We start from the raw sequence: 27,947 nt of genomic DNA, 5'->3' as shown, positions 1-27,947 counted from the left end.
ACACATGATAGGCAAAGATGCCATTTCCTCAGCCTCTCCTCCTTTTTCAACTTCTGTGGAAGCCCAACTGATGTGGCGGACAAGGGTGCACTCCCTTCAAGTCCAAGTTCTAAATCTGCCTCGTAGACGTCGATATATAAGAACATCTGAAATTTTGGATGCTAAAATGCTACGGCTTCCGATTTTTCGGACTTCCTGCCCAAATTTCAGGTCCAAAACAGCATTAATTGAGGCCCCACCTCCGCCACATCTTTCATCTCCATGTTGGAACCAGCGTTTTCTTGAGTTATTACATTTGCGACCGTAGCGAAGCTTGAAAGGCAGCTTTGCCGCAATGCGGGGGTGTGATGAGGTGAAGCATATTGAAAAATCTAGGGACCACTTTCAATCGGACGTTGACTGTACCTTGGCAAAGTTCGACCATAACGGAGCTTTAAAATGCAGCTTTGCCGCAATACCGGGCTGTGATGAGGTGAAGCATATTGAAAATCTAGTCTTGGCAAAGTTTGACCGTAACGGAGCTTGAAAGGCAGCTTTGCCGCAATACGAGAGTGTAATGAGGTGAAGCATATTGGAAATCTGGAGGGGTCACTTTCAATCGGACGTTGACCGTATTTGTTTTTGGGAAGTTTGAATAGTTCGAATAGTAAAATTCCAGTGCGAATCGAATCGAATAGCAAACACTATTCGAAAAATATTCGGAATTTCGAATATTCGCACACCCCTAGCAAATACCTAATGACTAAATCGCCCTAATAAATGTTTAGTCATTGGTGTTTTTTTAAAAGCAACACGCTTGCTGTCTTCCCTCAAATTTTATTTTTACAGTACCATATAAGATCTTACTTTCGCCACAGCACAAACCCAATACCACAAGAAAGGCCAGGTAAAAGACTCGCAGGTATTGCTGTATATTAGTCTGAGACTATACGACACAAAAGGGCAAAAAGTAGCAATATCAGGGTGACATGCAGTTGCACAATGGAAGATACATGATCACAAGGAAGAGCTAACCTCATCAGGAGCTGGTAACTTCAATTGCTGCATGCGCTGCAGCACTTCATCAGCTACACGTAGGGCCTTTGCTTTGGATGCAAAGGTCTTGGTGTAGGCCGGTAGATGCATGAACCAGACACTATAGCTTGTGCCAGCAAGACACCTGTAACAACACATATGGACCAATAAAGTAAACAATGAAAAACACGTGAAACATCTCGGAAACATGCTCAAGGCGCGTCGCACGGGCTAGTTGGTTATGATCCATGAGACTGTTTGGCGTAGCGCACACCCACAAGGACGTGTGTGTGTGCGCGAAACTACGTGTGTGTGTGTGTCCTTCTTTGTCCTTGTGGGTGTGCGCTACGCCAAACAGTCTCTGGGAAACATATTTGGGCCTAACTAAGCAAACACAGCAGAGTAGAAAACAATGTAGAGCGGAGGCTGCTCACACAGCTGGCTATTGGAGTTCTTCCATTCCAAGAAGAACGTCTCATGCATCCAAAACTGTGTCCCAGCGTGGAAAAGTTCGGTATCCCTGTTGCATTTAGTGAGGGCCTTCACAATGCTTGTGAACCTTGAAATAGTTTAACAAGAGTCTGCTACGTATATCCATAAATCTGGCATATCAGTGTCCTCTATAAAACAAGGTTCGGCTGTATACAAGTAAAAACAAGCCTCATTTGTTACCACAACCCTGTCAGGATTTACACTAGTGGGTCAAAGAATATGAAATGTCAAAAAACACTTGCCTCGCTCGCGTATTAACATATTCATGAGCATGAACTAGAAAAATAAGAAGGTGAAAAGATAGCTTAAACTTACTTAGCCCAGCTAACAGGACATTCAGCTTGTATCCGGGCAGCCTGCAAGTATCGTTAAAATTATTTTCATCCAACACCACTCCATAGCAAAATACAGTGCAGACCACTTATGACGTAACCGCATATAGTGCAGGACCGGTTATAATGCGGTCTTTTTCGACTCCCGTTTACCCTCCCATAGAACCGCATGTATACGCATACCGCTTATTGTGCAATCCCCCAAGACGAAATACCGTTTATAATGCGGTTGCGGGAAAATATTTCTGACAAACGCGGTAGCGAGTGCGGTTCTCAAAGGAGGTACGCCGCTGGGGAGGGAGCGAGCGCTGTGCGGGTTCGCCGAGTGGGGAAGGATGGTGGTTGCCTAGGCGACGGAGTAGCCTTTGCACCGGCGGCGGCAAGGCTCCGCGGCCGCTAGCCGGCAGCGCGTTCCGCGTGGAACGTATGATCGCGTCCTCATCAAGTGCGCTTTAAAGTAAGTTTGCTGGCGGGAAAAGCGTCGTCGTTATCACACTTGCTACAGATATCGCGTTTGCTACCTCGTCCGCAAATTGAAAAGTTTTGCGGCTTCATGATGCGAGCTTTCGCCTTTTCTGCTAGTGTGCGGACTTAAACGAGCTTGGCGGGCTTTTGTCGCCGTTGATCTCCCGGCCGCGAACACAAACTTCGTATCACGTGCGCTGTTCTTGGGTTAGTGCTTGAGTGCGATCTTTTCGACGTCCGATCTTCATGCTGTCTTGGGCAAACTTACCGCGACAACATGCTGAACCGCAGGCTAGGCCTAATCAGCGTTGGTTGCTTTTCGGTAGCGGTCACGGGCGATAAAAGTTGCGGTTTGGTGCGGAATCAACGAAACTTTTTGCGATGGCTGCACTTGAAGGGAAGAGAATCATATCGTTAATGAAAACGAGGGCGTGGTTGGCACATGCAACTCTCGAATGGTGGTTCCGGATTCAATTGCAATGTCTTGGACATCGCGTGCGCGCCCGTGAAATCGAACGATCGGTACCGCTCAGCACGTGAAATTTCGGTCGCGATTCGACATGGTTTCTGTGTAATGCGCATACCTCGAAGTGGCCTGAAACGTAGTCGGCGAATTTCCGCGATGGCGCTTTGTTTTGTTTGCTTTTTTTCCCCCGTGTTCATTTCGTTGGCAATGCGGGTCTTTGGCGGTTAATTTTTGAACATTCGGAGATTTATGTGGTTGTAAGCGCCCCAAATCGCATATGTCGATTATCGGACACGCGAGGCTACGTGCTCAACACGTTTTGTGCAAGTGCAGCCTTTGAAGAAGGTTGTTTTGGTTATAGTGCGGTACCGCTTATAGTGCGGATATTCGCGACTCCGGCGACTTACGTTATAAGCAGTCTATACTGTACTGCTAAAGTACCTGTGAGCACTATCACTGAAGCTTGTCACATGAATGCATGTGAAAACCACGTGAATGCATGTGGGCTCACATCCAGCAAGCCATAACACAAGATATGCTTTTACTTTTTAAAGGTAAACATTAACATATTTCTTTATAATTAAAGAAACTGTTCTTTTCTTCCCACTGTATGACAAATTGAATTCCATCTGTTTATCACTGACATATCCTTGACACACCATACAATATTGGAAAGATCTGTCTCCAGGTGTTTAAATCTAATTCACCCAAACTCATATGTTCAAAGAACAAAGTTGCACTAAGTGAGAAAAATGACAAAAACTCAAGGAAGAACTGGTAGAGCCACTGTAAACAATATGGTGCCAGCTACCATCATGCAAGATATTCCTTCCGTGATCAGTCAACTGTAGTCAGGCTTGGGCATGTGCAGATATTCGAGCTCTTCAAAAATTTGAACGAATATCACAGCATTCAAATTCACTTCAACACGAATTTAAAATTTACGAAATTTCGAAGTATTCAAAATGGACGAATAGTCATTTTACAGCAGGTAGCCCGCCTGAAAAAGTGGTTTCACTGCAGTGTGGGCGCGCTATGCAGTGAAACCACCCAATCAGGATGAAAACCACACTGCCGCGAAGCCACCCTTCATGGTTAACAATAATATCTGGGGTTTTACTTCCAAAACCATGATATGATTAGGAGAGATGCCGTAGTGGTGGGCTCCGGAAATTTCGACCATCTGGTGTTCTTAAACGTGCACTGACATAATACACGGGCCTCTAGCATCTCGCCTCCACTGAAATGAGACTGCTGCGGCCAGGATCAAACACACGGCCTTCGGGCCAGCAGTCGAGCACCACAACCACTGCTCCACCATGGCGGACACCCTTCATAGATAATGCCCCAAAGCACCACTGGCGCTGCAAGATGCCATAGTAGAAACCTGTTAAATAATTTTGACCACTTAAAGTTCTTAATGATGCAATTCGTTTGATGTACATGGACATTTTTTGCATTTCGCTACCATCCAAACGATGAAATGAACGCGCCTATGCCAAGAATCAAATCCGCAACACCATGCTCACCAGCAGAACGTAACTATCACTTAGCCATTGCAGCATGTTCCTATACATAAATCACACCAATTAGATTGTACGGACAAGTTTTGCATGGCTGCTGAACTCACTCGTAGGGCAGATTTGACCTCTTGCTTCGTGCGTCGAGCAACGGGACTCGCAGATGGTTGGCACTCAGGCACCACTCGCAGCAGTGACATAGCGGGCTGCCGGTGGAACAGGGCTGGGTTGAGAGCCCCAAATGTACCAGGGCTCCCATTCAGGCCATCCACCAGTGGTGGTTCGGGTGCTGAGATGAACACTGTGTGCTCGTGGCTCTGCATGGATCCTGCCACCTGAATTTGGGCAGAAAGGGAATATTTTTAGCCACTGGCAATGGGTGACATCAAGAGAACCTAACAATTTTCATCATCATCACTAACCACAACTGTTCAATGTTCGCTAACACTTATATGTACAGACTGAAGGCAATATCAAGAGCACAACTTATAACTTTTATATAAATACCAGTATATTCCGAGCAAAAGGAAGATGACACACACAGATGAGGGTGAGGAAAGTTATGAACAGTGCTTACAATGCTGTTATACTTTCACTTGCGGTTCTTTTTGTGAAACAGTAACACCTGCGACTTTTCTGTGTGTCATTTGTGCACTGACAAGAAATCATTTGCCAGAAGAATCTACGGATGATTCCACAACAATTTTATGCACTAGTTTTGTCGCCCTTCTATGCTTTAAGTCTTCTCTTACTACCCCCTTGCATCTGTATGCCACACTAATCTCCACTAGGAGGAGCTGGATGGCGCATCGAGCACGCGGGCGTGAAGCCACCGGAAGAGAGCTTTTCTCTTCTTTTTTAAAGAAATACCTGCATAAAGCGCAGTAAACTGTACGAATCGACCGGAAAAGTCGTCAGGGAAGACATTTCACGCGTAAGTACCTCAAAGTTGCATTACTTTTTATGCATTTTGTACGTTGCAGCACTCCGCCGTATTCGGACGGTGTCGGCAAGGCGTCTGTCATCTTTCGTGTAGCGTTCGTCGGCGTCTAAAGTGAGGCGTAATCGCAGAGTTTGAAAAAATAAAAAATAAAAACGATCATAACAACAGCTGCCAACCGAGAATATTTGAATTGCGCGACTGAGACGGACAAAAGACGCCAGCTTCCGGGACAAACAGGGGACCTTCCGGTGGCTTCACAAGCGCCCGCCTCGCAGAGCGGGGATGCGCCGTCCAGCCTTTTTAATGGAGGTCAGTGGTATGCCACTCCTATCATCTACTATCGTATATACCTGTACTAGTCTTGGAGTCAAGATGATGCAGCACGAAAAGCAGCAATTCATTTTTAAGCAAATTCGTTCTTTATTTCTTAAAATTAGTTCTCGGCACAAAATCTCCAGCAAATGCTTCAGGTACTGGCTGAATTCAATTATACATTTACAACCAGGGTCGGATCCAGGTGCCTACTTTGGTGGGGGTGGTTCGTTCCTTCATCCGATAAAGGGAGGAGGGGGGAGGTGGAGGGAGGTACACAATATTCTCCTTCCCCCTTTTGGGTAGCGGTAGCCGAGGCAACCTGACAAAGGAGGTGTACGACAGGCACTGCAGGGAAGGGGTGGGAGCGGGAAGGGAGGGGAGGGGGCTAACACAGGCTTTGGGGGGGGGGGATCACCCCTACCGCCCCCCCTCTGGATCCGCCACTGTTTACAACATGCCCAGTTAAGTTACTAATTGTTGAAATTGCATAAAATGTAAATGTATCACACAAGTACCATATTTACTCGAATCTAACGCGCACCTTTTTTTCGGTAAAACGAGTCCAAAAATCGCATGCGCGTTAGAATAGAGTACCGAAAGAAAAAAAAGAAATTCGGTTATCATATTGCCATCGGCATTTCAAAATGGCCGCCTCCTACGCGCCCCGGCCATTGTTTCAGAGTTTCAGTTCGTACGTGTGCTGAGGAGCTCGTCATCCCGTTCTGCGTTCGCATCGACGGCGTGGAAGTGCCGACTACAAATACTCGACGAGTGCACCACGATGCCGCATTTAAAGGAAAAGTTATTACGTGTGCAGAGACGGACGGAAAGCGGGCCGCATCGCGGTCGTTCGGAGTTCCCGAAACGTGCGGGCGAGACTGGCGAAAACAGAAGCGGAAGATTTTTTACAGCAAAGCTTCACGAAAAGGTTTCAGTGGACCAAAGCAGGGCCGGTTTCCCGAAATCGAAGAGCGTTTACAGCGACAAGGTGTTGTCCGACAGCGACGAGGACTGATCCATTACGCGACTCGTATCGCCGCCGTAGTGGTGACAGTTTAGCGGCAAGGACCGCTGTTTGACTTTGTGTTTTATTTTTTGAAACTTTAGTTCTTTAAAACCCAAATACTTGTTCTTCGGAATGTGCGAAGGTTGACTCCTACGGACTTTTTTTTTTTGTTCTTTTCTCTTACGGAAAATGGGTGCGCGTTACAATCGATGTTTTACTTTTTTTTTTTGGGTCGTGGAAAACTGGTGCATGTTACAATCGAGGGCGCGGTAGAATCGAGTAAATACGGTATTGATATCTGCTGCTATTAAATTTGATCAGTGGAAATTAATACTCTATCCTGAACCCTTCATTCAAGTAATCAGACAAGTCTTTGCTGATACAGGCAATAGCATTTGTAACAATCTCCCATGCAGATTCAACAAAGGCACAAAACTTAAGAGCCATAGCTGCAACTCTGACGAGTTCATAAACACACACCTCCAAAAGCAGATGCTCTGCAGATTCACCAGCAGCATCAACCCTTTCTGTACATTCATCGAAGAAAGCCAAGCTGACATCTTTGTCCGAGACAAATGAGCGCTCTTCGATGAAACGGGTGAACATCTGAGTGTGCATCATCAGTTGATAGAAGCGATGGTACGCTCGATCTCTGCTTTTCAGGAATCCTGAAATAATTTGGGAAGTTGGAAATTAGGACGCTGTCTATGGTAAAGTATAATAAGCATGCACACCCTAAGCAATTCGAGCAAAGAGCACCCACTGCTAACATCAGAGAAATTTATACTTGATCTAAAACTGCACTTGGGTACTGCGGCTGATACACACAGTAACGATGCCCGTGAGTTCGCAAGTCACACTGCAGTACATTTCTGAGCACCGATAATTAATGAGCTTACCATTGATGTCAAACAGTGAATTTGGGTCAGTGACACCTGGCTTTGGAGCTGTGGTGATGGGTCGCAGGTAAGAACCAAAGTCTTTCAGAATGGCTGCCATAAACCGTAAGAACGCCTCTTGGATTTCCAGCTCCAAACGACGCTGTGGACAGATGCGGTAACCGTTAGTGTGTCATTACAAGGCTAAAATAAATCACTGTGCAAGCTTTCATAAGCCATACCTCCTTCCTGTGAAGTCCAATTTCACGGTCAAAAGGCCCCAGGGCACCACCAGCTGCAGTCGGGTTCTGTGCAGCCGCAGCCGCGATGCTGGCAACATTGCTTTCATACATGCAAACCTTCTCATACAACGATTGTAGGTTTCCACGTAATGTCCTTGCTGCTTTCTGCACAAGACAAAAGCAAACATATTGTTCTAGCATTTCACTGCTACCCTGTTCAAATTCCCAAAGATGGGGTTTACATAAGGCAGGTGAGGAGGGAAAAAAAAAGTAAGAAATATGAATGTGTGTGCATCAATATGATTAGGTTCACAAATAAATAATAGTGCAAGCACTCAATGCGTTTTTAACATCATCTGCATTTTACAATGCAACGTACAAACACGGAAGTCTGTTCCTCAGTCTAATGCACCACTTACAGTGAAAAAATGTTTAAAAGCATGTTTGAAAACTATTTACGTACAAACTTGCACAAACCAGTTCAGTCCCCCTCACCAAATTAAGAAAAGTAAATTCTCCACCATAGCATATATTGCATGCTCCCTAAAACAAAGGCAATATCGTCCGAACTAGGCCATCACTGATGTTACTCAGATGCCAGCTGTCAATGCAGATGTCAGGCTACACAAATACACAGTCTTGCTACTTATTTCTGCATTCATCTAGGTACATAAATTACAACTAAAGACACAAAATTGACGTAAGCAATTCAATGAAGAAACACCAACATTTAGACAAATAGAAAAATTAAATTTTCGAGGATGAATATCTTTCCCAGGTCACTTTCCACGAAATAAGATGCATTGACAGCACCTATAGCACATATTATTGCCTACTAACAATGCACTGCCAGTTAATTTATCGCCAGCCATTCAAGCTATGCCATATCAACACTAGTGAGTGTGGCTATATAACTTTTTTTTTAATCCCCAAAACAAACTTGAAAAGCGAAGTGAGAAAGGACGAGTCAGCTACATACCTTGGGTAGAAGCTTTAGGGTGAGAAAACTTTTTTCTTCATTACTGGAAAAGGCAGACATCAAATTTCTGTCAAGTTTTGAGCAGGACACAAGGTCGGTTTATTGATTCAGTTTAATGCTCGCAAGCAAAACCTTCATGTGACAGCGATGCCACGGAGGAGAGCTGCTGATCAGATTCCAATGGTTGGAGCTCTTCATAACATGAACCTAAACCCAAGTACTCAAGCGCGTTTGCATTCTGCCACCTTACCACCTTCAATCTCGTAAATGCGTTACAAATTTTGGGATAACTGCTTGAGGCTTTTTCATTGGTGATTAGTATTTCAAAGATGGACCGGAATTGCTGTAAAAATACTGAAGAATTCAATGTGAGAACTTTTGTAGGCTTTATTATAAAAGTTAAGGGGACATGCGGGTTAGTATATCTACTGTTCCAAAAATAAAAATTAAAGTCGACACTCTACTGGAAATGCGTTAAAATTGCGTCTAAAGAGCACAAGGTGGCTGTTAATCTTGACCGAAAGTGTGACGTCTTCTAGCGCATCGCGGCCGATACCGCGTGGCCGCTCACCATTGGGGATCGCATGAGGAGATCTTCAAATAACCACGGCTTCCCGTGCTGCAGAAGCGCAAGAAATAATAAAGAAGGCGTGCTTTTGCCACGCTTTTCGAGCGCTGCGACTGGCTTTTAAATCACATGGTATGAATCGGGGACCGCCATTGGCCGCGCACGCCTTGGGTGTTGTGAAGCCTGCTTGTAGGGTCAGTGTTTGATCGAGCTGTGCAGCTGAACGTTTCTCTCGCGTATATATTTTTATCATGGATGAAGAGAGCCGTAGCAAGTGCAGTCACCAGCCAGTGAAGTATCGCTCGGTGAACAAATTTCGAGGACGCCGGCACAAATCGAAGCCAAACACTCGCCGAACGGCAAGTGCATCTGCTGCCGCGAGGCCTAGCGACGGTGACGGCGATGCTTCGGAGTTTGCCGCGGCGTTCGAGTATGTCAGTGCCTCTCAAGGAGAAGATCAGACTCTTCGACGACGAAGAAAGATCACGGTAGAAAGAGTCTTCCTTGATCGCTGACATAACAGCACTGAACATCCTCTTGATCGGTGCAGTGTGTCCAACGTGTCACCGTTCCGGGATATGCGTCCGGGAACTAGCTTACAAACGCAAAGGCGTCGTTTCTGGAACTGCAATGCGTGAACAGCGAGTGCCCCGAAAGTATTCTTTCGATGACGTATACATTGCGGCGAGTTGCTTCGAGCGAGGAAGCCAGCATAGGGGTGGCGAGTGACGGACCGATCGCAAGCAGAACCTACGGCAGCGGGAGCTCGCGCAATAGCTACTCTGCTCGAAAGAGCTGTGAAGGAGAAACTTATGGCGCTGGCTCATTTTAGTGGCAGTGGCTACTAGAAGAACAATTTACCTCCTTTGTGTGCAATTTTGATCAGATTTCGTTACATCTTTCGTAAATAAACATCCAATTTTATCTTTAAACTTCGTTTTTCTCAAAACACACTTTTTGGCAACTTTTTCAACGTGCCCCTCTTGTTTTTGATACTTCTGGTGCTCAGATCTGCATAAAATTTTGCCCAAATTTTCTCTAATGTGTGAAGAGTGCAGTTATCTCCTCGAAATCTCAATATTGTGTTATGCATATTAGAAAGTTTGCAAGTAAACATTTACTGGGGTCTGGGTAATATGGACTTCCCCATGTTTGAATTTTTCACGTCTAGTAAATATTTGATATGCACTTTCTGGATAGTTTTCGGCACTCTACAGTTCAATTGGAGCAATATAAGCCATCAATTGTCAAAATATATAGAAGTTTAAGGATCGAAATAGGGGGGCTACAAGGCCTATGTTTTACACATTTGTCATGGTGCAGAACAAAAAGTATGTAACTTACAAGAACACTAATTATACATTTGAAATCAGCATAAAAATCTCTACAAATACCCCAAGTTTCATTGCTCTAAGATGAATATTAAAAAAAAAAGTGTTTTCGAGCCGAATCTCCCCTTAATGATCTGAAAGCAAGCACATCGGAGATTTTGATGGCATGACAAGTAAAATACCACTTTTCTTTAATATCTACCATTCTCACTTGAATGGTTCTGCATTATTGCGAGTTGCATGCTTTGAGACGTAAAAAATCTGTAAATCTTGCAGTCTTTCATAGCATATTTCAATACAGCAAAAGCTTGTTGACTCACACCTCCCTAATTTGAATCTTGTGATAATTAAACTGTGCCGGGCCAATCTGGCCAAGCTCCATAGAACTTCATGTATTAAAAAGTTCATTGATTCATGTGCAAACCGGGTCTGCTGCCACGGATGATTCGAACTGCATGCCACTTTATTGCTTTTTCGTGATGTAAAAATGTAAAAGCCGCACTTTCAGTGGTGCCTTATTACATAGTCAGTAATGTGCTGTGAACGTCACTGAATGTGAAGTGCCATCAAGGCTAATGTACAATGGAAATTAGAAAAAGAAGCTGTGCCTTCAACTGTAACTTTCACTGGCTAGAGTGCAGTCAGTTCTTATTGCGCAAACAATGAAATGGAGCGCTCTGCCATCCTGATCTAATTTCTCTCTAAATTAAAGTGCTTGCAGAAATAAAGAGGGAAAAAAAAACACAAATTAAGGGGGGACACTGGTCTTTCAAGATGTAAAATCATGAAAAAAAAGCAGTTTTTTTTAAAACAGCATTTTTGTAACATACAGCCATTGCCACAAGTACTGACCAAGTTTCTTGCACCTTGGATTGATATTTCGGCCACAGCATCAATTTGTACCACAAAAACAGGCTATTTTCTAAATGAAAAAAAAAAAGCACAAAAATGGAGCCCTTGATGCTATGAGGCTGTTGAATGATGTATGCTGCAGCAGTACTCATGCAGGTTATATCCCTGCTGGCTACTAATATCTAACAAAAAAAAATTTAACATTTAGTGTTGCATGAGGTTCAAAATCGACATTATTTGCTTTTCTGCATTTTCTCAAAACCTGAGTTTTTGACTCTTTGCAACCTTTCGGGAGTGGTCTTTCAGTAATCAAAGCACCTAGAATTGTAATTCTTGTTGCACTACTGAGCTACATGAGTATTGCACACAGGGGTATCAGCAGATTTTTGTATTTCAGTTTTAATGTTTTTTTAATTGTCTGTGCATTAAACAACTAACTAGCCACATCTTGAACAGAAAGCTTTGATATGCTGTATAATTCTTAATAGTTTGCACATCAAAAAAGTATTCCTACCCCTGTGACGCTTATGTTTCCTAGTATCCGGCTATGTGCCTAAAGCAAGATTTTGATGAGTAGTTCTTGCTCCATTGTTCCCGAAAAACAATGCTAATTGATTTTAGTTAACTTAGGAACTAATGGACATATTTGAAGAATAATTGCATATTTGGAATCAGCAAAGAAAACTAAACAAGACTGTGCAGTTTCATTAAATTTGGTAAAGGGAATCTTGATGATTTTTAAAAACCCACTTCCCCCCTTAAGGCCAGAACGAAACACTCACATGAAGATGGTGTTGGTATCGAGATCAATGCAGGCCACTTCGAGTGGGGGCTCATACATGTCAAAGTACCTTGAATCCACGCCTGTGCAATGAAACAAGGTTGCATTGACTTGCGCAGATGCTGACGAAATCGTCTTTGATACAGCACTTTTCAAACATAGTCTACGTTTGTAGAAAACAGCAAAATCTAATCTGATGTGACGATCATTCGCTGAGGTCATCTTTTACTGCACACTGCATAAACCTACACGACATGGCACTAAGGCTAACAGCAAAATAAAGCATGCCTGACTACAGCTCTTCAAGCATCAGCGTCTCTCCTTGGTTTAGCCAAACAGTGTGCGCTGTGTACGAAATCTTTGAGAAGTTGAACAAAAGCAAGCTGAGATTATTGCCTTTAATCCCAAGTTAAGCCCCCCCCCCCAAAAAAAATATAAAGAAATTTATTATTCTTTAATTAGTTTAAATGTCTTTCAAAGAGAACACGAAGTTACCAGATGCACGCTACACCTGTGGCTGACCAAATTATATAAGCCCAGCATCTCAGGTCCTCATTTATAAGGCACAACAATACTCACAGAACATGAATAGCAAGCGTGAATGTGAAAACGGAGCGCTAGTTCGATTGGACAATTGGACAAAGTTCAAAGCTGAAGACACCTGCAGCAAAATTTTAAGACAATTCTGTGTTGCTGTCTTTGAGCAAACTCACCAACAATAAAGGGCAGTGGAGCACTAAGTACATCAGAGAGGCCCAATGGACACAGTGGGATGTAAGGGCACTGCCAATGGAATGGGAACATCAACTGCAAGGAGGCGAGAATGGGATCAGTGCTACTTAACAAAACAAAAACAAGTGATACTAAAGCTTTATTACGAACTTACTACATATGGAGTATTAATGAAAGAATCATAGGCAGATCAGCTAAGCATACTAAGACGGTCTTTTAATGAGCCTCTCCTTCAAGAGAAAAAAGATAAATTGAGGATGTCCTACAAACTAAGCTGTAGATGATAAAGGCAACATAAGAGGACAATAATAACTCAAACGTGTTTAAAAATGTGTGAAAAGAATAGCAGCTACAATAACAATGCAGTTTCAGCAGCTCCGATGGCAATAACGACATATGAGGGGGAACAGTCAATTTAAAATAAAATTGTGCTGTAATGTAGTCACATTGATGTCAATTTTTGTGAGGCAGAACATCTACAGCAATAAACTTTATAAATACCAGACAAAAGAAAGCAACTAGCTATCTATTCTCTATTTAGATTCTAGCTTTTTACAAGGTAGCAAATGCATATGACGCTTAATCAATGGCCTCACATACTGATAATGCAAGACACGTGCAGAAAAGGCATCAACAAACCGTTCAACATGTACATACTTTGGAGCTACTAATATAGTACTCTTAAACCGCAGTTTTGGCCGCGTCTGGTGTTTCAATGTCACTACAATGTGACAAATCACAGGAAAACATTCAATTCGTTCTCATATACCTTTGATCAACACACATCATGTCTACAACTAACATCTCTTTACCCCCCTTTCAAACAGATCATCATCCATAATTGAACAAACGTGGTATAACTGCTGAAATACCATTGGTAGAAATGCAGAGAACGGTATACAACGAAGTGCCTACCGCCACCAAAGCTTCTGCCACACTGGTAAGCACATCTGGCCGCAAGGAGTGAAACAGCATCTTCTGCTCAGTCAACGCCAAAAGCAGAACACATAAGCAGTTGTCGGGTGCTAGTGTCTTCAAAAACTCCCTGAAGGATGCACCACTGCAAAACGGAAGGGGAGGGGGTGCAAGACATTCAGTTTACGCAAGGCACCGTTAATGCGACAAAAATTCTAGGCAACCAAAGCGGCAAACCCAGTGCCCTACCTGAGTGGGAGCGGTGTGTCTTCCAGTTGGGACAACGATATATGATCATCTTCCAGCTGAAAACACAGAGCAGTGGCTTGTTATGTTAACCGAGGTTGGACTGTACCGATACCTCACCTGTATCCATATCCTCGGTCGTTGTACAGAAGGAAATGGGATATCCAACATGAAATGAGAGATGTACCTGTGGTAAAGGATAGAAGTGACTTTATGCATCGTCAATTTTTCTGGAAGCAACTAAAAGCATGAAACAGTTCCTCACTTCAAAGTTATCAGCATGTGTTACTTCCCATGTTTTACTTCTTATGCATTATTCTTCAAGTTTCTCATCATGTGACAACTGTTTTAGCATTAAAAAAAAGTCACAGTTTCGGCGGAATGGCGAAGCAATGAATGCGATAGCAACAAATTGGAATGTAAAGCGAAGAACGGAAAGCAGCTTGAAATTTCCGGTGCGTTGCTCACGCGCAAAAGACGCATGAAAAGAACACACACAGGACAAGCGCGAACTATCAAGTGTCACAGCTCAACAATTAAAGCACACTGCTTAAACATAAAGAAGCACACACGAAACGAACGCACAGGTATACACAGGACAAGTGCAAACTAACAACTGTCACAATTGTGACTTATTTCTGTTTGAACAGAGCACTCCTTTCGCAAATGCAAATGCGCCCGCTGCAGCAAGCAAAGTGACCTTCGTACACTCTGTAACTTCAGTGTGGACATCGCGGATCAAGCACAAGACATACTAACCCCCCCTCCCAACATATACGCGACATGACGGCGCCGGTGACGACAAAAACCAGCAGAGTGTGTCCATATAATTGCTATCGCAATAAAAAAAAAATGTGACACAGCAGCACGTGGCAACAGGCCAATATTCCGTTGCAGCTAGCTTGAAGCTTTCCCCCTTAGGAACCAGCATACACATGCTTTTATTTAGCAAGGTGCAAACCATTGCGGACCACTGTGGCATCTGTCATGACTACACACTTTTCTCAAATTGTTGTACCCGCTGCTTCATTTTGTGCACTTTATTGATGTGAGCAAACTGATTCAAAAGCATTCAAAAGTAGTTTTGGGAACACAAAAGCTGCTAATACTATGCACAACACAGGCAAGCAGTTTAACTTTGCATACCAAGTTTTAATACACTCGGACCTCATTTATTGAATGCACATGTGTGTCTGGCGTTACAGCATCAGTAAATATTCAATACACAATAAGAGCAGAGACACCATAAGTCCTCGTGTCAGTGAAGTAAACTGAACTTCCCAGTTAAGAAAGCACTAGATTTCATTTTTTGGTAACTCCCTTCACAGACAGCTTATGAAGTACTGACCTTTCCACTGAAACTCGGGGGTTCTTGACAAACGACAGCCGGTAGAGGAAGCGTAGGAACTTTTCAAAGGTGCGAAAGAAGGGCCAGTGTGAAAGCAAACAGATGGATTTGTTGGCTGAGAAGACCTCCTCTTCAGTTGGCTGGGGCTGGCCTGACCTGTTACTGCTGCTCAGCTGGGCTTTCTGAGCATCAGTCAGCTGCTCCTCGGGAAAACGCTCGTAGAAAGTGATGGACGCACCATACACCTGCACACACACATGAACGTATAAAGGACAATACTGTAGGCCATTGAAAATACAAAGCAAACAGTACAGCAGATGCAACAAAGCCTTTAGAATTGGAGCCTTTCATGGAGAGTCCTGTGGTTAGGAAAATGGCGATTCAGTATAACGCTAAAATTAAACCTTTTGCAGAAGGATATTTACAGCTCCTCAATGAATTACTATTTCAAATGCCTGGCCATGCGCCTGATTTCCCCAAATGAATATTAGTAAATGTAATTCATATCTGTTTTTCAAATAAAATTTCAAACATCAAAACGCAGTACACAGTTGAAGACACAACAATAAAAACAGTCTCAGAGTGCAATTACTTCAGGGTGTACTTTACACCGAAACTTAAATGGGACGTACACATGCAACATATGATATCTAAAGCAAGAAAAGTGTTTTTTATTTGTGGAAATTTCAAATCAGCGTCCAAAGATGATACTATACTATACTTTCTATACACTATACTTTCTATACGTCAGATCTATCCTGGATTACGCCTCTATGATTTGGGACCCTTATCAAGACTATGGCACAAGTAACAGAAAAACTTCAAAATCAGGCTGCACGATTCGTCTCCAGTATTATGACTCTTTTCAGAGGGTCACTGAGTTAAAAGCATTGCTGGGCTGGGAAACGTTAACCACACGAAGAAAAAACTCCAATTCTTTCACCGTATCTTTTATAAACAAACCGGCATCGACCGCCGCACCTACCTGACAGAACCATCCTAGGTCTCAACTCAGCACAACCACTCCAAGAAGGTGAGCACATAGTTCTAATACAAACCATTTTTCCAAATCTTTTCCCACAAACTGTACGAAATTGGAACTTGTTACTGGAAGAATATGTTTCTCTATCTGATAATCAGGATTTTTATTCCCGACTAATTTACGATAATGTATTATTGTCCTAGTTTTGTTTGAGCTTTCTGTTACCTTTGAAAATGTTAACTTATTGTCTTTTTCACCTTGTTTAACTCGATGTTAACCTTGTTTTATATATTTTTGTTGCTTATTACTGTAAAACATGTAGCACATAGTACTAAAACTGTCTCCCCTACAATAATGCCTACGAGGCAATGCATGTATTCTGTAAATAAATAAGTAAATAAATGCCAAGAGCTGAGAGACTACTTTCAATTCACCATCTGAGGTGCAGCATTATGCCTTACTGTGGGAATATGTACTCTTTGAAGTAAAAAAGTTTTAATTTCCCTTTCTTTCTTAGTAGGCTATTATTGTCGACCCAATATTTAATGGACAAAGTCTCACTTTCCCTAACTAACAAAAAATATAATTAGTTACACCATATGTTAGAGGGGCCATGGTCACTTAACTGACAATCATTCAGAGCTGTCTATAATGCTGCTGTGACCCTGAGAAACAATAAATAAAAATGCATCCCCCCCACCACTTTGTTTTAGGAATCTCCCAAATTTCAATATCTCCACGTTGCCAAGTATGTATATGTGAATGTTTCACTCCAACACAAGTTGGTATGTTGCCCTGACTCGCATTTCTGATAACTTCCAATAGTTCCAACAAACTCCAGAGATCCCTTCAAATTTGAATTATCGAGAGCCTATTGTACTTCTCATTCCTCAGCCAACCATGCAGACACCGAAAGCGTCATCAACAGAAACAGCCACTTCTTCCCATTTGCTCATGAGTGAATGGCGTATTGTGCACTTGCTCAGATTCTTTCTTGTCAACAGATGATGCCAGCTATCATGAGTGGTAACAACCCTCGTACCTTGTCTGCAGAACCAAGGGTTAGCACAAAGGTGGAAAATGTTGGCCTGGGCTGACTGGCTTTCTTGGGCCAGGCCTCGATGGTGGCACCCATGGGAAGGCAGAAGAGAGCCACTTGTTCAGGCAAGGGGAAGCTGGCATAGTCTTCCCGTGGGAAACGCTCCAGCACAGCTAAAAGAAAAGAAACGGGTACCGAAACAATGAACAAGCAGGGCCTTTGCTAGTTTCTATGAAATAAATGAAATTCTGGTTTTGATATTGTTAACCGGGCAATATTATCACAGTTTACAACAGCGTTCAAGGGACTGCATTGTAATGGAGTCCCAATTATGCTTACAGAATAATCATGCAGTGAATGAATAACTTAATCAAGTGGTTATTGAAATGCATCAGTAATATTCTGCAACTCAAACACCTTTACAAAAAATGCCAGGCCTGCGCGCAACACAGCACAGTCACAGTGAAAGCTGGAAGAGCGGCCTTTCTAGAGCCTGTTCTAAACTCCCTTAGGACAACTAATACAAGTAAACATGCAAGGTACCCACTAAGGCATATATATCCTAATTTTTGTGAAGTAGGGCAGCACCCACTATGCCATTATTCATCTTTCTGTGGATAAGCAATGTAGCCGCTACACATCTGTAAGGCATCATGTGCACTTTGTTGATGCTGCATGTGGCTGATGACTTGGCCACTGACCGCTTTGCCGGTTTCTCTCTATTCAATCATACATTGGAAGAATGCAGCGCGATTTTGACGAAGGAGACAGATAAACACAGACGAGCGCCTCTTCATCAAAATCGAGCACCTGTCTACGTCAAAATCGCTCTGCATTCGTCCAAAGTATGTACTAACTCGTCCAAGTCACTCGTCCAAGTCAAAGTATTATTCAATCATAAAGCCTTCCATGCCTAACGCTAAATGCAGACCATCAGGTGCAATATTTGTGACTGGAGGCTGTGAACAGAGCACAACGCTGGGAGAAATGACAATAAAAGATTTTTAACTGGTTGCGAGAAAACAAATGGCTTACCTGGCTCGTAGCAAATGAGACTAGGCCTATTCATAGACTTCTTGTAACAAAGAAAAACATCTGAGCCAACCTGCAAGTATGAGAACATGAACACTTTATTATAGGATGTGTTGACAATTCTTTCTGTTGCGTCTTATTTTAAAATGAACTGTGAAAGTTGCGTGGAAATGAAGCAGCCCAAGGGGGCTGTGATAGTTGGCCACACAACTACTCTAATGCAGAGGCTCTTAAACTAAATATTTAGCTTTTGAGGACCCCTTTTAGGTGCACAATGTAAGTTAGCATATACAATAGTATTACCCTACAATTTATTGCAAACAGTGCCACCACAATTCCCCTCCCACTGAGGGGAAGCACCTCGCTGTAATTCATCCTCCCATAGATATAGAGTAAAAACTGTAGGACCGTTGCATGTTCTGCACCGTTCTAATGGAGAAGAAAGGTTTACCTATGAAAAAAAAAAAAAGGAAAGAAACGAATCAATTAGGAAATTTGATGCACTCACCATGCCTTTATTAAGATTGCGATCAATCTTGCAGTATGCATGGGGAGGCGTCTCACCCTGAAATTAAAGGAGGAAATTATTGCCCACCAAGTAACTACAATATTGATGCTGCACTTTAAAAAATATCCAGCAACTGCTATAAAACTGCGATACAACAAGCATCCCGTTAACCATATTTCTCTTGAAGTAAAATGCGTGACATTAGCACTGTAATTGTTCCTTCATCCAATTTCGATGTGGTCCTTGTCCCATACAACTACACTTTGCTGCAAGCAATAACCTGCATCCTTTTTGCATGAGGTCATCATAGCTTGATTCCAAAACAGTAAGTTTATTTGCTACATTCAAATCTGTTCCATCTTTTTCAATGCATATTAAATGTTTCTCCCAAAACTTCTAAGTGTCACTTTCACACTTTGGAACAGTGCTTATTCGTGTTGCTATCACACATCAGTAGCAATAAATAAACAGAACAGTTACGCATGGAGCTCCTCCAACAAAACCAACAAGTCATCTTAGCCAAAATAAACAAGTCTGCAAAGCGGTGTCCCTAACAATAGATACCAGCAGAAACTTTCTATAAGCACACTTACATAAAAAATTTACTCATTTTTGCTCAAGATATACCCTATTTCCACACGCATAATTTGCTCTTGGATTAAACTCATAAGCTCAATCACAATCCTGACAATATATATGCATTGTTAGATTACGACCTCTGAAGCATGGTACAGCCTCGTAGCAATAGCTACTCAATTAGCATGCAATTCGTACGTCCTGATGCAGCTTACATCTCTTGTGCTGGTTGCTGGAACTGAATATTTGAGGGCTCAATGAAATTACATAAAAGGCAAATGATGATTTCTCTCTTTTACTTAAACTATATATAAATGACAAACAGGGCTTTAAACAGTCATATACTCATCAAGAAATAGTTCATTACGTTTGGCTACAAGACAACCCTATCAAGATTACATTTGAAGTATGAAAGCGATTTGTTCTGGTTTGGTCTGTGTCTGCCTACTCTTGTCAATTATAGGTAGGATGCAGAGCATTAATCATCGAGCTTGAAGCACTTTATCACCAATGTGATGTTAAAGCCTTGCAAAGAATTTTTTGTTTGCTTCATCGTTTTTGTTACGGTATTTTCGTGTTCTAGATGTCTCCTATATTTTATTAATCTTTAAAGGTGTACTGACACAATACAATAGCTTGAAGGCGAGATAAGTTGTCGGATAGATTTGTGTAGACATGCAAACATCATATACAAAATATTTATTTATTTATTTATTTATTTATTTATTTATTTATTTATTTATTTATTTTATTTTCAATACTGCTAGTCTCACATGGAGACCAAGGCAGGTGGGCTTAATGATACAACGTGACCATGCAACGGAATAGAGCACATTGCAAAGTACAGTTGTGTATTCATACATAGAAATGGGATACGGTACATGTGCCTAAGAATGTATCGTATGCATTTAAATCGTAGTTATCTCTAATACAACATTAGTATTACAACCTAACAATCAAACTTAATACAATCTAATACAACATAAAGAAAATTCGCTAAGAAAGAAAACAAGAAAGAAATAAAGAAAACAACGAAAGAACAATTTTGCATATACATGAAACTTTTTTTTTGTGGTTATTGCTTATTTTCTATCTCGTCACAAAAGGTTGATGGTGATTCAATGTTTGCTATTGTTGGGTCAAGGCGGTTCCACTCCCTAACAGCAGTAAGGAAAAAGGTATATCTAAATGTGTCAGAGTTGCAAAGTATTCAGCTAGCAATTATTGTGTTTGTTACGTGACATCCGGGACGTAGAGATGGATAATATAGTTAATATAGTATAATATATGATATAGATGGATAATTAACGGACATTATAGCCTAGAACATATTTAAAATCAATGAGTCGCCTCAGTCGGTTTCCTAAAACAGTATCAAGTTCGAAGCTTTTGCTTTGCATAGAAAGGCAGCTCTGATGCACCCGGATAGCTCACTAATAAGCTCTCAGTATGTCTTTATAATTAGTGGCAAACTGAGGCATGTAAATAACATGAACCTAACTTACTAGCTGAAGTTTCTTAACGAATCTTACCAAGGTAATTTACAAGGTACTTGTGGCGTGCATAATTTTGCATAACAACACAAACGACCTAGTAGAACTCATGAAAACATACAATGATTTACAAAAAAATGCCAATATATGTACTGAGTAGTCTTCAAAATGCCGCTAAAATTTCAAAGAAGGCATAGTTGTAGTCCAATTTATGGAAAATTTGCTAAACTGAGCGAATTTCTCGCTAAGTTAGCAACAGTGCTGATCAGCTGGTACTAAGAACAGAGCGCTTGCCTTGTTGGCGAGAATGACGCAAAGGTCGGTGACAACCAGCTGATTGCATGGGGCATTTTCAGAGGCTCTGCGAAAAGTGAGGAATGTTCGAGAGCCACTGTTGTTGACATTGGCTGGCCTCCCATAAGGTGTCTTCTTGAGAATCTCACTGTCAGCCATGACACGCTGCTTGTTTTCGTACAGGACCCTGCTCAAATGCATAGAATCATAAATAGAAAGCAATGAGCTTGTGGGTTTGATTCCCAGCTGCAATGGTCACACTCCAATACAATAGGCAGAGTGTACAAATGCACTTGGAGCCCCAGGAAGCCTAAATTAGTTTGAAGTCAACCACAACAGCATGTCAAGCATTGCAAGTAGGCAGGCTCTGGGAGGATGCAGCTGACACAGGACAAGAGAGATTGAGAATAGTATCTGGTAGACTCTTCTGTTCTGCCTAAGTGGGCTCGAATAAGCTGGTGATAATGATTATGAGCAAGCGTGTACATAGTTGCCCGATTACAGAAAACAGCTCGTTGCAATTTTCGGTGAAGTGTGCAAAACAAATTTTCGTTAGTAGTTATCTGCATTAGTAACAACTTGATGGGGGCTAGTTGCTTCATAATTATGGCAGAGGAAGAATCAGTGCAATTTGAACAAGGACAACAAAGGAACAAAGACCTTGTGCTTGTCCCGTGGTCTCCGTTTCTTTGTTGTCTTGGTTCAAATCGCGCTGTTTCATCGTCTGCTCTAGTTATCTGCATCCAGTGCCTTTTGGGCGAATGCCAATAACACAGAAACGTTGCAGTTATACCAAATGCTAATTAGTTGTTTCCAAACTTCACAATACGAATGAAACAGTACACGAGGAAGGAGCTAACAGCTCACCCGATGTCCACAAGTGGAGGCTTGTCCCTGCCCCGGCGGTAGCAGAGGTATATGCTGGGACTCCTGAGGCTGCCGTGGTTTAGGTCGGCCGGGAATCCCATCGGAGTCTGCTCGATGCATTCGAATCCGGGCGGCGGTGTCTCGCCCTCGGTGCGCACTATCACGGCAATGTCTGTCACGGGCATGGACACGTAGCTTGCCCCAGATGACTGCATCGCTACGCAGTCCTCTTCCAGGGGCCGCGGGTTGGCAGGAAGCCCAGCCACCACAAAGTAGTCTGCCACACGCTTCTCCTCCATGGCGTCTTGCAACCTCGTCTCTTATGTGCTATGACTTCAGGTGGCAGGCAGCAAGCTGCGCAAAGTCTTACTTCTCCTTTCAGGCAATAATGTCATTTCCAGGCGTCGAAAAGTTTTTGATTTCAATGACTTGCAAGCAGCTCCACGTCAGTTTCACTGCAAACCATGAACAAAGAGCACGAGTAAGGTTTTTCCTTGAGACACAGATTTTTTATAATTGCCTCATTTTCTATGGTTCAGCCATCTGCCAGCAAAAAAAGAAGCTGCGAAGTTTTCAGCAGCTACTGCTAAATTTTGTCTACAATTTCTCCTCAAGTTCTGTAAACAATGTACCATACGGAGCAAGCTTTGAATAAAGGGCAAACATGGTAACATTCAAATGCACCCTCCTCGCAAAAAACAAGTAACTTTCTGCAAAAAAAAAAAAAAAAAGCTAGGCCCTGCCTTCAAGAAAACTAAATTTTTTTTTACAATCATGTATTGTATAACTACTACACTTCCTGCCCTCTCCCAAGGGGCTTCTATTGCATTACACAATGCGTGACTGAAGTCTACTCATCTTCCCTTTCACTGTAGCATAAACAGTCTTCTTAACTTGAAAGAGCGTATGCTTGGGCATGTTGGTAATTCATGCTTCACTCTCAGTGCTGCGTCCGCGTCGCTTTTCGTCCATATTCATTTGTGCGCTAAAAAAAGTGAAATATGAAGTTCTCTTAAGATCTTGCCATAGATATACAAGGGTGGTAAAAAGTTCCCACGCCACTACCCCATTTAATGCTATGGAAGCATGGCCTGGGAACTTTTGACCACCCCTGTACGTCACCAGAGAAGGGTTGTTCGTTTTGAAAACCAGACGCGGGCTTGAGTAAAAATGTAAAAAAGAAAAGAATCCCTCAATTTTGTACAGTGGCTATAATCAACCATCCCCAAACTGCCGTTTCTGGTTATCAATCCATGTTGGGGCATCTTACACAGCAGTGATGAGCAACAGGGCACTAACTGTAAGTACATTTTGCGCAGTCAATGTTTCTAGCGTGACGCAAGATGGACGATGCAGCGAGAAACCCAACTCTGAGGGCAACATGCAAATATGGCCATAAAGCTGGAATATAATCACAGGACTATTCCAGGCATAATTCTGGTTACAGGTGCTCTTCAGGCATGGTGGAAGCAAAGATTCGGAGGAACTGTCACGCAACACAATTGAAGCCAAGGGAAACAGGTATCCACCCAGCTCATGATGCCACGTCATAACATGCATTCAGTGCAGTTAAGGTTACGACAGTGCAGCTGCACAAACATACTCGGTCAATATGATGCACCTCAGATGTACCATGTGTCTGGACAATACTGCTAGGAAAAGAGGCTTCACAGAGCATTCATTTGGCAGGACTGGGTGCACGATGCAGTGTTTTCTACTAGTTTATTCTTCCTTCATATCTTCAGCTGTGTGCCAGCATAAACAAAACCTGACATGGCCATAGGAAAAGAGTAGCCCAGAGGCTACATACTTATTCATGGCACTACACATATATTTACTCTAAATTACCTGCTTCAGGAGCAACTGCAGCATGACAGATGGTGAAGAAGTGGTGAGTAAAATCTAATACTTTAGTAGAAACACTATCATGAATGTGACCCTTCAAAATAAACACAAGCCCAGTCCCACACAATGAAGACAAAATTTCCAAAGAGGTGGAGATGATAAAACTCAAATTATTAAGCTCCAGAACTCTCATAAGACACTCTTTCAAAATAAAGTTTCCTGTTCTGAAATATGAATGCTCCCTAAAGACTGCATGCTTTAGCTGCCCTAGACAGCTGGTTGTTGTAGGCAGCAATAAGACAATGCTTGATACATACAATCCTGACCGTTTATCATTTCAAGTGTTCCATCACGCAGCTTATCACTTCATGCCATATGAGAGTTGAAGTTGTTTTTTCCAAGATGAAATATGCACAAGTCAGACAGTTTTATCAATAGTTGCATGTTATTACTCTCTGATAAAACAAAATTTTTTCAACACCATTCACTAAGGTGGATACCCATTCACTAAGGTGTGCAGGGGTAACACAAGAAATTGGCACATTTGCTATTTATAATGACCTTTTAGGTCTGCAGGAAATGGTACTGTGACCAAAAGCATCTGTAAAGCCAATCTGAGTGTAGCTGAGATCACCAGAGCCTAAAGCATTTTGAAATAATGCATTCACGCAAACTGACCTCACTGTACCAGTTACGTTCACATATAAGGTAAAGAGTTAAAGTTTTCACTCACACAATGGCTATTCCATGCTTTGAAGTCACTTCTAAAAGTAAACTAGTCACTACCACCCCAAAGGAGACAGCCATACAAATAGAGTGATGTTCCAACTTGGCAAACTGAAATCAGCTGGACCAGTAAATGTGGGACTCTTGCTCAAATGTCCTATAATGTACAAAAATGCTTCATATGACACATCAATACACTTACATATGCCACCGAGTCTACCAGGTGCCGAAATTCATTCATATGTTGTCGCTAAGTATGTGTGCTCCATGTAAGAAGCAGTGATACGACCCTGAATTGTTTGCGATTAATGTGACATTGAACAAATTTATTTCATAAATTACATTTCTGATATATCTGCCCTTCTGTGTAAAGAGGGGGGTGGTTAATTTTTTTTTTTAATTAAGCGGTCCACACCTTTTTTTTTTCATATTTCTAAAAAAAAAAAAGCCATGGTGCCTATGATGTGGTGTCACCAAGACACCTCCCATTCAGCAGCAATTTCCCTAACTTACGGTCATTTTCATGCAAGAAATGTCTACAGAAGTTGCCAGACTGAGTTTCTGTTGGATGTCCAAATGTAATGTAGTCTCTTTTTATTACTGATAAAGAATTGTTTTGCTTCTAAGACATGATATACCTTTGGCAACACAGGGAGCTTTTGGTTAAATTGTAAAGTACACTGCTGCCCCCTGCATTCCATTCTGGCATCCTTTCAGGCCTATCGAGGCTTTGTTCATAGCAGCGACAAAAAAGGGCAATATAACAATCTAGACAGGCTAATATTTCTGTTGGCGTCCATTTAACATCAGTGTATCATTGTAAAAAGTACCATTTCTGTTGTTGATTGTTGTGCCCTACAGTGGTGTCCTGTGCAATCTGTGAATGAATAGCCCAACTTCCATTTTCAGTAGCAAAGCCATGAGGAGAAACACGAAAGAAAAACTGCATCAATTGCTTAATTTAAAGCACACTTGCATAGAAAAGTAACAAACCTCTCCCTATTTCTTCTGGTTTTGATCCCCATTTTTACATCACCTAGGAAAGATGTCATTGTTTCCAGTTGAGGAGGTTCTCAAAGCACATCAGTACACTTTTTAACTAGAAGGAACGGTAACTGCTCCATAAAATGACATCCAGTTGCGGTTTGAAGAAAGCCATGATTCTGTTACTTTGGCTTATGACAATACACGTCAAAGCTTACAAACAGTCCACAAAACAAATGGCAAAATAACAGAGAAAGACTCGCTGTAGTGACCTCAAAAACTTCAAAGTAAAAAAGAAACACTAAACACATGTGAATGACGTCCAGCTGTTTCAGTCTGTATTTTGGCTGCCATCTTTTATGCATGTGCATTGCCCTCTTGCCATTCTCGCAAAAACAAACTCAATGCTGAACATTTCTACGGTATGCCAGAAACTGGAGGACTAAGCAACCAAACCGACCACACCCACCTGTCATCTCATCATGCCGTAATTTCTTGAATTAATGTTCATTCTTTCCCTGCTATTAACTTTCTCTTACGTACAAGTTCTGTATGGGTACATCACGTACCCATACAGAACATATGTACCAAAAGATAGTGCTTCAGACCAGAAAAGCAAGCAAAATATCCACAGTTGCGTAATCTCTTCTGAAAAGCTAGTTGCTGTTCTCATAGACCCAAACATTCCTCTGATTCATGAACTTCAACACACTGGCGATGCTTCGCAACTTAGTGAGGCCAGCAGTTAATAGGTGTAATCGCACAAGCCCCATGAATCCTTACACCAGAATAAAAAATATATAGTTAGGTTAGTGTAAAAATACCAGCACCGCCAATAAACTTCTCCACCGTTTTAGCACATTCACTTATAGAATCATTAATCTTCATGAATCCTCTAGAAATGTCTAGTTGAACATCTCACATTTTAACATATATTTAGCATTTATGGCCACGTGGCCGTAAATAATTAAGAAAATGCAGTATGCTCACAGATGAAGCGTTCCTCTGCCTTCTTTCGTATTAGAAACATCCATCAGGCTGTGTTTCTCTCGCAGAGGCATCTTGTCGTTCATTCAGGGAACCTCCATGCTGGCTTATCGGCGGCGGTCCTGCACAGATTTCAAACGCAGGCTTCAAGCGCTGAACCGGTTCGGCGCACTTGGTCGAGCATAGTTGCGAATCGTATCCAGCAGAGATACGAGTATGCGTTTGTTCAAAACATGATCAATACCCTACCTTTATCTCTAAAGAATGCCCACAATATTTGTGCGCGCAGCGACAACAGGCGTGTTCCGTACGAACGTCAAACGCTTCGGTGATGCAAGAGATGGGCGCGTACACAACGTAAATCCCGACGGTACGCAAAGCACACTAGCTAAAATGAACCCGCGTTGTTCGCAACACGCGGTACATAGCAAAAGCTAAACGACACCGCTCAGGTGTTCTATAAATTACATTTAAGTAACCACTTAAGCGTAATCGAATTAAAAACCAAAGGAACGCACTAAATTTAGGTGAAGAAAGGCGCACAGATCATTAAAAGCTCACAAGTGAGCATCGGACGTGCAGTACTTTCGTTACGCTGAACAACGAAACCGGGACCTCTGAACTTGAGTACCCGCACTTGTACGAAGGCTTTTGAAGAGAAAGAAACACACTCAATCAACGAGTCGAAGATCAAGATAGAGGAGTACGACACATGCCGCCCCTTAGATGACATCGCTGTTGACAAATATTGTAGCCGTGCAGTGACCCTTTGACTCGGACTGGCAACGAAGTGTTATCGGGTGGACTGTCATCTACGCACTTTAAGGCTCTGATCAAGGTCTCTATGTAAAGGCAATTTACGCGAATGTCATCCTTGCGTTCGTACAGACGCCGAAAATAAGCCTCGCATTTCTCGCTTACTTGTGTTTGCATGCTTATCCGCACCTCACGGGCACGACGCAAGAGCACATCTGAGAGGCCAGAAAAGGAGCTTGTACCTCGTAAGGTCACTGAAGACAGTTCAGCGGTTATATATACGGGGCCTTTACTCTGATTTTTTTATACGCACAGGATCTCACGAGTATCACCGCACAGGGCATGAGTCATTCAAAATTCACCTTGCGCACACATGCCTGCCATGTTTGTTGAGTTCCGCTGTGCCTTCAAAGGTTTCCGGTTTTCGGCTTCG

General features: G+C 42.3%; 1 protein-coding gene across 1 annotated transcript; it reads right to left on the bottom strand.

Moving 5' to 3' along the window:
• Positions 1 to 1,014: 1,014 nt before the first annotated feature.
• LOC119387389 (DENN domain-containing protein Crag) lies at positions 1,015 to 27,933 on the bottom strand (the record flags this gene model as incomplete). The annotated part of the gene is given in 20 exon segments (XM_037654763.2): positions 1,015 to 1,159; positions 1,822 to 1,862; positions 4,400 to 4,624; positions 7,034 to 7,221; positions 7,453 to 7,594; positions 7,674 to 7,838; positions 8,653 to 8,695; positions 12,186 to 12,267; positions 12,898 to 12,991; positions 13,832 to 13,976; positions 14,081 to 14,136; positions 14,198 to 14,264; positions 15,426 to 15,670; positions 17,450 to 17,619; positions 18,482 to 18,551; positions 18,987 to 19,043; positions 21,350 to 21,536; positions 22,217 to 22,671; positions 26,762 to 26,880; positions 27,680 to 27,933. Coding segments are annotated over 18 exon segments (2,421 nt in total), but the record flags the coding sequence as incomplete, so codon positions are not given.
• Between the last annotated feature and the right edge of the window lie 14 nt (positions 27,934 to 27,947).

Source organism: Rhipicephalus sanguineus, chromosome 3 (assembly GCF_013339695.2).
Source record: "Rhipicephalus sanguineus isolate Rsan-2018 chromosome 3, BIME_Rsan_1.4, whole genome shotgun sequence".
Taxonomy (NCBI): domain Eukaryota; kingdom Metazoa; phylum Arthropoda; class Arachnida; order Ixodida; family Ixodidae; genus Rhipicephalus; species Rhipicephalus sanguineus.
Note: the sequence above shows the minus strand (reverse complement) of the source record. Positions and strands in the feature narration are given on the sequence as shown.